At 44.5% G+C, this 11672-nt stretch overlaps 1 protein-coding gene across 1 annotated transcript in view; it reads right to left on the bottom strand.

Annotated features, from left to right (window-relative positions):
• Positions 1-11551, bottom strand: part of FAM104A (family with sequence similarity 104 member A) — a 29989-nt gene extending 18438 nt beyond the window's left edge. Inside the window, exon 1 of the mRNA XM_030208533.1 lies at positions 11346-11551. Within this exon, the coding sequence (XP_030064393.1) occupies positions 11346-11362 (17 nt within the window). The 5' untranslated portion in view covers positions 11363-11551. The remainder of the gene's footprint in view (positions 1-11345) is intronic.
• Positions 11552-11672: the final 121 nt, after the last annotated feature.

Consider the following 11672-nt stretch of genomic DNA (forward strand, 5'->3'; position numbering starts at 1 on the left):
AAGTAGCAGCGGAGTTGAGAACTCTTTTGAAGGAATCCATGGATAAAAAACCGCAAACGATAGCAGAGAAAATAGACTCTGTGAGCACTCGAGTGGAATTTTTACATAACGATCTGCAAACCTACCAGCATAGGTTGTCCACCATAGAGGACACGATGCAGCAGCACGAAATTGGGCAATGCGAACTCCAGGCGTTAGTAGCAAAACTTGAAGATAAAAGTTGAAGATCTTGAAAACCGCTCGGGAGAAACAATCACTGTTTTGTGGGACTGCCAGAATCCATTCGGGAAGTTGATCCAATACACTTTTTGGAGGGCTGGCTTCCGAAGGCCCTTAAATTGTCGACATAGACGGGCCCTTTAAGAGTGGAACAGGCTCACCGATTGGGAACACTGAAGCCGTCCGACGCCAGACCGCAAGTGGTAATATGTAAATTGTTGAATTTTGCTCATAAGCAGGATATTTTACAAGCCGTAAGGGCTGTAGGTGATCTGCACTATGACAATCAAAGTCCTGTGTTTCCAGGACTTTTTGGCAACAGTATCGATTAAACGCAAGACGTTTCATACAGTGTGTGCCATGCTATATAAGAAAACGATGCCCTTCGATTTACTGTATCCAGCGCGTTTGAGGATTACTCATGGAGGGAAACCCCACTTTTTCTTGAATGTTGAGGAGGCTACACAGTTTGCAAAGACTGTACTGAGTTTGGAAGAAAGTGTTTAAGTAGCATTATGGCAATTGTGCTCTATCCAACGAACTCCAGCTGCGATGGCTGACCGCACTTAATGGAACAGCTGTTCAAAATAGGTAAAGTGGACTCCCCAATTTGTGGACGTTGCCAAATCGCAGAGAGCAATTTCTTCCACGCTTTTTGGTCTTGCCCGGTTGTTCAACTGTTTGGTGATAACATATATGGAAGACATTTTGAGGTCCTCCATTCCCTTGTCCCCGACAGGAATTTTGCTGGGTCAGTTTGAGGTTTTTGCGCTGCTGGGGAGAAGAGGGCGTCAATTACTTAGGAAGGTCAGTATTATGGGCAAAAAGACTATTTTAGGAGTCTGGATGGTTCAAGATCCACCTTCCTTTTGGTTATGGTGTAATAAACGTCATACTTTAATGATTTTTGAAAGTAATCAGGCCAAGCTATCACCAAAATGTAAGAAATTATTCCTGTCTGGGGTTTTTTTTTTTTTTTTTTGGGGGGGGGGGGGGGTTACATCCAGATCCTCTCTCATAGGGCTCATTGTGGCATTCTCAATTCTCTCTAGTTCCTGGCGTGGGTTTTTTTCCCCCCTCAAAGACAGGTGGGGTGGTTTAGTTGGATTAGGTCATGGAGCACAAGGGTAGATGGGGGGAGGTCAGAGTCAAGGCATCGTTCCCCTTTTGGTTGTGCTATTGGTTGCAATTTCAGCTGGCTCGAAGCTCATCATCTTAGTGTTCTACGGATCGACTCTGTTTAATGTTTGTACTTTACTATATATGCTTATGAATAGAAATTAATAAAGGGGGGTGGGCAAAGGAGGTTGAAATATATTGTAAATTTATGAACAACTCAGTTTGTTGCTTTGGCTGTTGCTTTGTTGGCTTGTTCAATAAAAAAATATTTAAACAACGTTTTACTAAGTTTTTGCCTTGTTTGTTTTTAAGTTAACTTTTTTGAATTTTAAGGACTTAGCTAACCTGGCTTGTATAATTTTCCCAGCCCCAGTTTTGTATAATACATTCTGAAATAAAGTTCATGAAGAGTCATGCCATAACAGCACATGCCTCTTGACTGGCACAGTCGGGTTCTCTGTCCCACTGCAGTAACGTAACTGGCATCACCCTCCAATGAAGAATGCATACAGTCCCTTCTGTTTTTGCAGGTCCCCCCTTTCTGGCAACCACTGAATGGAGAGCTCAGCCTGGATTCTTGACATTCCATCAGCCACTTTCAGATATCATATGCCCAGTCAGCAGTCATCCCTCTAGACTGGAAAATACTTCCCGAGCTGTGTCAATGCTTCCCATCTGACCTTATTCAAAATCCAGTACAAACATCCACCTGCTTTTAATTTTATTGCCTGTTTCTCATATTGGTTTTAAGCATTTTCTGTACTAAATGTCAAATTGCAAAATTTCTTACTTGTCCTTATATATTTATCTTGAGTCCTATATATTTATCTTGACTAAATTTTAAACTCTACAGAGAAGGGACCGCCTACTATGTGTAAGTCTAAAGTGCTGCATATACCAAATTAGATTCTTCTCTATATACTGCCCTTCACCAATTTTGACTTAACTGTCTTGAGCTATTTTTGGCCATCATGTATGCACTTGGAAGTAAGGCATATACCCCTAAATTCTGCATAGTGCAACTTAAATTGCGCATGCAAATGTGGTCATATTCTGGATTTGCGTGTGCAGCTTAATTAGTTAAGCCAATGAGTGCTGATAATTGCCAAATAACAAGCAATTAACACTAACTGGCATTAGAATTTATGCGCACAACTGTAAGCGTATTCTGTAATGTGTGTAAAATCTAAGGCGCATAGTTGAAAAAGGGGTGTGGCAATGCGCATTTCTAAAAACTATGCATGTTATAGAATACACCTGATTCGCGCCTAATGTAGGTATCAGATTTAGTGGCTAATTTAGTCGTGCGGATGAACGCCGGGCATATTCTATAAACTGCGCCTAAATTTAGGCATTCTTTATCGAATACGTCTAGGTGTATTTCGTCTTGGCGCCAATATAAAGAATCTAGCCTATAATGCTCCTCTATAGGTTTGCGCGTGCAAAAGAAACTGTCAAAACACAAACAATGCAAAACCTTTAAAGCAAAGTTTTATTTGTGATGCTTCATGTTTGAAGTGTGTTTTAACTATGCTATTTCATTGATTTTAGATTGTAAGCTCTATTGAGCAGGGACTGTCTCTCTCTGTGTCAGGTGTTCAGCGCTGTGTGCGTCTGATAGCGCTATACAAATGCTAATAATAATAATAATGTTCATATTTTGACTTAATAACCCTTTAGTGTCCAATGTTCCCATAATAAGCCATATGGGCACAGATTGATGGGCACATTGGACACAAAAGGGTTAATTTGTTATATTGTACTTATACAAAATTTCAAATAAAAATGATTTTGAAAACAAAACAAAACAGAAGAATACAAAAAAAAAAAAAGACTGCCACGACATCTTGGGCAATTATTACCTTTCCCCTCCTCCTCGCTTACGGAAAACCTCTGGTAACGTCAATGTTAACTGTTGGTATTTTCAGCAATGGAGGGTTAAGTGACTTGCCCAGAGTCACAAGGAGCTGCCTGTACCTGAAGTGGGAATTGAACTCAGTTCCTCAGTTCCCCAGGACCAAAGTCCACCACCCTAACCACTAGGCCACTCCTCCACTCCATTCTCTATTTCTGTGGATAACACTCTCATCCTTCCTGTCTCATCAGCTTGTAACCTTGGGGTCATCTTCGACTCCTCCATCTCCTTCTCTGCACATATTCAGCAGATTGCTAAAACCTGTCGTTTCTTTCTCTATAATATCACCAAAATTCACCCTTTTCTTTCTGAGCACACTACCAGAACCCTCATCCACACTCTTATCACCTATCGCTTAGACTATTGCAACTTGCTTCTCACACGTCTTCAACTTAGCCATCTCTCTCCTCTTCAATCTGTTCAAAATTCTGCTGCACGACTAATATTCCAACAGTGTCGTTAAGCTCTTATTAGCCTTCTCCTCAAGTCACTTCACTGGCTTCCTATCCGTTTCCGCATACAGTTCAAACTCCTCTTATTGACTTACTAGTATAAAAGGCCCGTTTCAGAAAGAAATGAAACGGGTGCTAGCCAGGTTTCCCTCGTAGTGTGTATGTTTGAGAGAGTGTGTCTGTGAGAGTGACTGTGTGAGAGAGAGAGTGCGTGTGCGATTGTGTGTCACAGAGAGTTTGAGACTGTGTCGGTGTTGGCTGTTTGTAAGAGTGCAGTCTTTTTTTTATTGTTTGCTGTGTTTTTTGTTGGGGGTGGGGGAGGGGTGGTGGAATGAGTGTGTGTGTGAGAAAGTGATAGAGGTGGGGGTCAAAATTGGGGGGGGGGGGGAGGTGTCAGTGACTGTGTGATAGAGAGAGAGAGAGTGAGTGTGCTTGTATTGATGTCCTGCATCAGTGTGTGTGAAATGGCCCGGGGGGGGGGGTGGAGGGAACTTTGATCTTGAATCAGTGTGTGTGCGTGACAGGGTTGATGGTTCTTTAGTGGGAGGGGGCGGGGGGCTTGGAGGGTGGTTAGCATGGCTGAGGGGGTTGTGTGTTTGTAAGAGTGCAGTGTTTTGTTTTAAGGTTTGCAGGGGTTTTTTTTTTGTTTGTTTCAGTGGTAGGGGTGCTGGAATGAGTGTGTGTGTGAGAGAGTGATGGGGGGGCTAGCGTTGCTGGGGTGGTGGGGTGTTAATGATTGAGGGGGGTGGTCTTGGAGGGGGCTCAGTGGGGCTGGATTATTTTTTTTGTTTGGCAAGAGCAGGTGTGTGTTTTGTTCTTTCGTTTGCTATTGATTTGGGTGTAGTTTTGAGTGTGCCTACTGGCAGGAAGGTCCGCTGAACCCATATAATAGGGTCGGATCTTGTTCTTCTGTTATGAATGTGAGCTCCTTGGGGCCAGTCCATGTCATGTTTTCCTCAACGTCGTTGGCAGTAATCCAGGAGTTTGCGGAGGGAGAGCGAGTATTCATCAGGTTGCTGGGTGAGTGACAGAAAGAGTGGGTGGAGGGGCGTGTCCTGTTGTTGTCTTGCGCATAAGGGGTGGAGCAAAGGCGGAGTCAGAGTAGCAGTGTTTTGCGGTTTGTATGCTCTTGTTTTGGGTGTATTTTGAGTGTGCCTACTGGTAGGAAGCTCCGCCTACTGGCTTCAACCCATATAATAGGCTCGTACCTTCTTCTTTTGTTATGAATGTAACCTCGTTGGGGCCACTCCATCTCCTGTTTTCTTGAACGTCGTTGGCAGTAATCCAGGAGTTGCGGGAGGTACAGCGAGTATTCGTCAGGTTGGTGGGTGAGGCAAAGAGTGGGTGGAGGGGCGTGTGTTTTTGCTGTGTTGCGCATAAGGGGGCGGAGCAAAGGTGGAGGTGGAGTAGCAGTGTTTTGCGCTTTGAGAATAAACACACTTGAGGGCGGGTCTTGTGAACGGGTGGCTTGGTTTGGGTGTCGTGGTACACATCTGCTGCTGGATGTTCCTCCGTTGTTGGCCATTTGTGTGTGTCGCATAAGGGGGCAGAACGGAGTAGCAGTGTTTCGCGCTTTGTTTACGGAAGAGGGTTGCTTGCTTTCGGTGTCGTGGTGCACATGGATGCTCCTGTGTTGTTGCCATTTGTGTGTGTTCCGCCATGGACGTCATGACTTTTGACGCGAGGGCGGGGCAGACACTCAAGGGCACACCGGATATCTAGACCGCCTCAAACTTCCGGCTGGAGGCTTCATTAGAACGTTAGAGGTGCCTTTTATATAGAGAGATAAGTGCATTCACTCTGCAGCTCCTCAGTACCTCTCCACTCTCATCTCTCCCTACATTCCTCCCCGGGAACTGTTCACTGGGTAAATCTCTCTTATCTGCACCCTTCTCCTCCACCGCTAACTCCAGACTCCGTTCCTTTTATCTTGCTGCACCATATGCCTGGAATAGACTTCCTGAGCCGGTACGTCAAGCTCCATCTCTGGCCGTCTTCAAATCTAAGCTAAAAGCCCACCTTTTTGATGCTGCTTTTAACTCCTAACCCTTATTCACTTGTTCAGAACCCTTATTTTATCATCCTCACTTTAATATTCCCTTATCTCTTGTTTGTCCTGTTTGTCTGTCCTAATTAGATTGCAAGCTCTGTCGAGCAGGGACTGTCTCTTCATGTTCAAGTGTACAGCGCTGCGTACGTCTAGTAGCGCTATAGAAATGATAAGTAGTAGTAGTAGTAGTCTTTAGGATTCCGGAATCTTGCTATTCTTTGGGTTCCGCACAGAATCTTGCTACTCTTTTAGATTCCGGAATCTTGCTACCCTTTGTCCTTTTCCCTTATTTGTCATGTCTGTCCTAATTAGATTGTAAGCTCTGTGGAGCAGGGACTGTCTCTTCATATTCAAGTGTACAGCACTGCCTACGTCTTGTAGCGCTTTAGGAATGATTAGTGGTAGTAGTCTTTGGGATTTCGGAATCTTGCTATTCTTTGGGTTCCGGAATGTTGCTACTCTTTAGGATTCCGCACAGAATCTTGCTACTCTTTTAGATTCCGGAATCTTGCTACCCTTATCCCTTATTTGTCCTGTTTGCCTGTCCTAATTAGATTGTAAGCTCTGTCGAGCAGGGACTGTCTCTTCATATTCAAGTGTACAGCGCTGCCTATGTCTTGTAGCGCTATAGGAATGATTAGTGGTAGTAGTGTTTTGGATTTCGGAATCTTGCTAATCTTTGGCATTCCGGAATCTTGTTACAGTTTGTCCTTTTCCCTTATTTGCCCTGTTTGTCTGTCTGTCCTAATTGGATTGTAAGCTCTGTCAAGCAGGGACTGTCTCTTCCATGTTCAAGTGTACAGCGCTGCGTACGTCTAGTAGCGCTTTAGAAATGATAAGTAGTAGTAGTACTCTTTGGGATTCCGGAATCTTGCTACTCTTTGGGATTCCAGAATCTTGCTACCATTTGTCCTTTTCCCTTATTTGTCCTGTTTGCCTGTCCTAATTGGATTGTAAGCTCTGTGGAGCAGGGACTGTCTCTTCATGTTCAAGTGTACAGCGCTGCGTACGTCTAGTAGCGCTTTAGAAATGATAAGTAGTAGTAGTCTTTGGGATTTCGGAATCTTTCTACTCTTTGTCCTTTTCCCTTATTTGTCCTGTTTGCCTGTCCTAATTAGATTGTAAGCTGTGTCGAGCAGGGACTGTCTCTTCATGTTCTACAGCGCTGTGTACGTCTAGTAGCGCTTTAGAAATGATAAGTAGTAGTAGTCTTTAGGATTCCGGAATCTTGCTATTCTTTGGGTTCCGGAATCTTGCTACTCTTTAGGATTCCGCACAGAATCTTGCTACTCTTTCAGATTCTGGAATCTTGCTACACTTTGGGATTCCGGAATCTTGCTACCCTTTGTCCTTATCCCTTATTTGTCCTATTTCTCTGTCCTAATTAGATTGTAAGCTCTGTCGAGCAGGGACTGTCTCTTCATGTTCAAGTGTACAGTGCTGCGTACGTCTAGTAGCGCTTTAGAAATGATAAGTAGTAGTAGTAGTCTTTAGGATTCCGGAACCTTGCTATTCTTTGGGTTCCGGAATGTTGCTACTCTTTAGGATTCCGCACAGAATCTTGCTACTCTTTCAGATTCCGGAATCTTGCTACCCTTTGTCCTTATCCCTTATTTGTCCTATTTCTCTGTCCTAATTAGATTGTAAGCTCTGTCGAGCAGGGACTGTCTCTTCATGTTCAAGTGTACAGCGCTGCGTGCGTCTAGTAGCGCTATAGAAATGATAAGTAGTAGTCTTTAGGATTCTGGAATCTTGCTACTCTTTGGGATTCCGGAATCTTGCTACCCTTTGTCCTTATCCCTTATTTGTCCTGTTTGCCTGTCCTAATCAGATTGTAAGCTCTGTTGAGCAGGGACTGTCTCTTCATGTTCAAGTGTACAGCGCTGCATTCGGCTAGTAGCGCTTTAGAAATGATAAGTAGTAGTAGTAGTCTTTAGGAATCCGGAATCTTGTTATTCTTTGGGTTCCGGAATATTGCTACTCTTTTAGATTCCGGAATCTTGCTACCCTTATCTGTCCTGTTTGCCTGTCCTAATCAGATTGTAAGCTCTGTGGAGCAGGGACTGTCTCTTCATGTTCAAGTGTACAGTGCTGCGTAAGTCTAGTAGCGCTTTAGAAATGATAAGTGGTAGTAGTAGTCTTTAGGAATCCGGAATCTTGTTATTCTTTGGGTTCCGGAATATTGCTACTCTTTGTCCTTTTCCCTTATTTGTCCTGTTTGTCCTAATTAGATTGTAAGCTCTGTGGAGCAGGGACTGTCTCTTCATGTTCAAGTGTACAGCGCTGCGTGCGTCTAGTAGCGCTATAGAAATGATAAGTAGTAGTCTTTAGGATTCTGGAATCTTGCTACTCTTTGGGATTCCGGAATCTTGCTACCCTTTGTCCTTATCCCTTATTTGTCCTGTTTGCCTGTCCTAATCAGATTGTAAGCTCTGTTGAGCAGGGACTGTCTCTTCATGTTCAAGTGTACAGCGCTGCATTCGGCTAGTAGCGCTTTAGAAATGATAAGTAGTAGTAGTAGTCTTTAGGAATCCGGAATCTTGTTATTCTTTGGGTTCCGGAATATTGCTACTCTTTGTCCTTTTCCCTTATTTGTCCTGTTTGTCCTAATTAGATTGTAAGCTCTGTGGAGCAGGGACTGTCTCTTCATGTTCAAGTGTACAGCGCTGCGTGCGTCTAGTAGCGCTATAGAAATGATAAGTAGTAGTCTTTAGGATTCTGGAATCTTGCTACTCTTTGGGATTCCGGAATCTTGCTACCCTTTGTCCTTATCCCTTATTTGTCCTGTTTGCCTGTCCTAATCAGATTGTAAGCTCTGTTGAGCAGGGACTGTCTCTTCATGTTCAAGTGTACAGCGCTGCATTCGGCTAGTAGCGCTTTAGAAATGATAAGTAGTAGTAGTAGTCTTTAGGAATCCGGAATCTTGTTATTCTTTGGGTTCCGGAATATTGCTACTCTTTTAGATTCCGGAATCTTGCTAACCTTATCTGTCCTGTTTGCCTGTCCTAATCAGATTGTAAGCTCTGTGGAGCAGGGACTGTCTATTCATGTTCAAGTGTACAGCGCTGCATTCGGCTAGTAGCGCTTTAGAAATGATAAGTAGTAGTAGTAGTCTTTAGGAATCCGGAATCTTGTTATTCTTTGGGTTCCGGAATATTGCTACTCTTTTAGATTCCGGAATCTTGCTAACCTTATCTGTCCTGTTTGCCTGTCCTAATCAGATTGTAAGCTCTGTGGAGCAGGGACTGTCTCTTCATGTTCAAGTGTACAGCGCTGCATTCGGCTAGTAGCGCTTTAGAAATGATAAGTAGTAGTAGTAGTCTTTAGGAATCCGGAATCTTGTTATTCTTTGGGTTCCGGAATATTGCTACTCTTTTAGATTCCGGAATCTTGCTACCCTTATCTGTCCTGTTTGCCTGTCCTAATCAGATTGTAAGCTCTGTGGAGCAGGGACTGTCTCTTCATGTTCAAGTGTACAGTGCTGCGTAAGTCTAGTAGCGCTTTAGAAATGATAAGTGGTAGTAGTAGTCTTTAGGAATCCGGAATCTTGTTATTCTTTGGGTTCCGGAATATTGCTACTCTTTGTCCTTTTCCCTTATTTGTCCTGTTTGTCCTAATTAGATTGTAAGCTCTGTGGAGCAGGGACTGTCTCTTCATGTTCAAGTGTACAGCGCTGCGTGCGTCTAGTAGCGCTATAGAAATGATAAGTAGTAGTCTTTAGGATTCTGGAATCTTGCTACTCTTTGGGATTCCGGAATCTTGCTACCCTTTGTCCTTATCCCTTATTTGTCCTGTTTGCCTGTCCTAATCAGATTGTAAGCTCTGTTGAGCAGGGACTGTCTCTTCATGTTCAAGTGTACAGCGCTGCATTCGGCTAGTAGCGCTTTAGAAATGATAAGTAGTAGTAGTAGTCTTTAGGAATCCGGAATCTTGTTATTCTTTGGGTTCCGGAATATTGCTACTCTTTTAGATTCCGGAATCTTGCTAACCTTATCTGTCCTGTTTGCCTGTCCTAATCAGATTGTAAGCTCTGTGGAGCAGGGACTGTCTCTTCATGTTCAAGTGTACAGCGCTGCTTACGTCTAGTAGCGCTTTAGAAATGATAAGTGGTAGTAGTAGTCTTTAGGAATCCGGAATCTTGTTATTCTTTGGGTTCCGGAATATTGCTACTCTTTGTCCTTTTCCCTTATTTGTCCTGTTTGTCCTAATTAGATTGTAAGCTCTGTGGAGCAGGGACTGTCTCTTCATGTTCAAGTGTACAGCGCTGCGTGCGTCTAGTAGCGCTATAGAAATGATAAGTAGTAGTCTTTAGGATTCTGGAATCTTGCTACTCTTTGGGATTCCGGAATCTTGCTACCCTTTGTCCTTATCCCTTATTTGTCCTGTTTGCCTGTCCTAATCAGATTGTAAGCTCTGTTGAGCAGGGACTGTCTCTTCATGTTCAAGTGTACAGCGCTGCATTCGGCTAGTAGCGCTTTAGAAATGATAAGTAGTAGTAGTAGTCTTTAGGAATCCGGAATCTTGTTATTCTTTGGGTTCCGGAATATTGCTACTCTTTTAGATTCCGGAATCTTGCTACCCTTATCTGTCCTGTTTGCCTGTCCTAATCAGATTGTAAGCTCTGTGGAGCAGGGACTGTCTCTTCATGTTCAAGTGTACAGCGCTGCTTACGTCTAGTAGCGCTTTAGAAATGATAAGTGGTAGTAGTAGTCTTTAGGAATCCGGAATCTTGTTATTCTTTGGGTTCCGGAATATTGCTACTCTTTGTCCTTTTCCCTTATTTGTCCTGTTTGTCCTAATTAGATTGTAAGCTCTGTGGAGCAGGGACTGTCTCTTCATGTTCAAGTGTACAGCGCTGCGTGCGTCTAGTAGCGCTATAGAAATGATAAGTAGTAGTCTTTAGGATTCTGGAATCTTGCTACTCTTTGGGATTCCGGAATCTTGCTACCCTTTGTCCTTATCCCTTATTTGTCCTGTTTGCCTGTCCTAATCAGATTGTAAGCTCTGTTGAGCAGGGACTGTCTCTTCATGTTCAAGTGTACAGCGCTGCATTCGGCTAGTAGCGCTTTAGAAATGATAAGTAGTAGTAGTAGTCTTTAGGAATCCGGAATCTTGTTATTCTTTGGGTTCCGGAATATTGCTACTCTTTTAGATTCCGGAATCTTGCTAACCTTATCTGTCCTGTTTGCCTGTCCTAATCAGATTGTAAGCTCTGTGGAGCAGGGACTGTCCCTTCATGTTCAAGTGTACAGCGCTGCGTGCGTCTAGTAGCGCAATAGAAATGATAAGTAGTAGTAATTTAGAAGCGCACTTTGAAACCTTTTACGTAGTGGGGGGAGGGGATACGTTTGGGCAGAACGAGGTTCTCTTTCGACACGGTTGCCGGAAGTGTTACAGCAGAGGTTTCCCAGCCTCATCTACCCAAAGTAGCGGCTTTGGTTCCCCCTTTCCAAGGACCGAGCGGGGACCATCGTCGCACGAGCGGCAGCTGTCATGACGTCACCACGGCCCCGCCCATCCCCCACAGGAAACAGACCGTCCCCTGCTCTCCCCTCCCCCACCGAAACCTTCAACCCCCCTCCTCCCTCACCTGCTGTCCGGTAACATCTATCCGCCGAGTGTCCCGGGGGCCCGGGGAGCAGTGGAGGCCGATTCTCACAGGGCGGAGGCGCTGCACCGTCTCCGCTCGTCTCTGTGGCCGCCGCCCGGCTCCGCTCATGCTACGCTAACAGCACCTCGGGCCGCACCGGGAACATCGCTGTCTCCGACGCGCCACTCTCAGCCTCTCCTTCTTCCTCCTCAGTCACCGCCGGACAAACGGCGCCTGTTTACCTCACTCGCGCCTGCGCGCCGCGTCACTGACTGAGCGTCCCGCCCTCACCAAGATGGCCGCCCGAAGGCGGCGGTTGATCCGCTT

The sequence above is a fragment of the Microcaecilia unicolor genome, chromosome 6 (genome assembly GCF_901765095.1).
Source record: "Microcaecilia unicolor chromosome 6, aMicUni1.1, whole genome shotgun sequence".
NCBI lineage: Eukaryota > Metazoa > Chordata > Amphibia > Gymnophiona > Siphonopidae > Microcaecilia > Microcaecilia unicolor.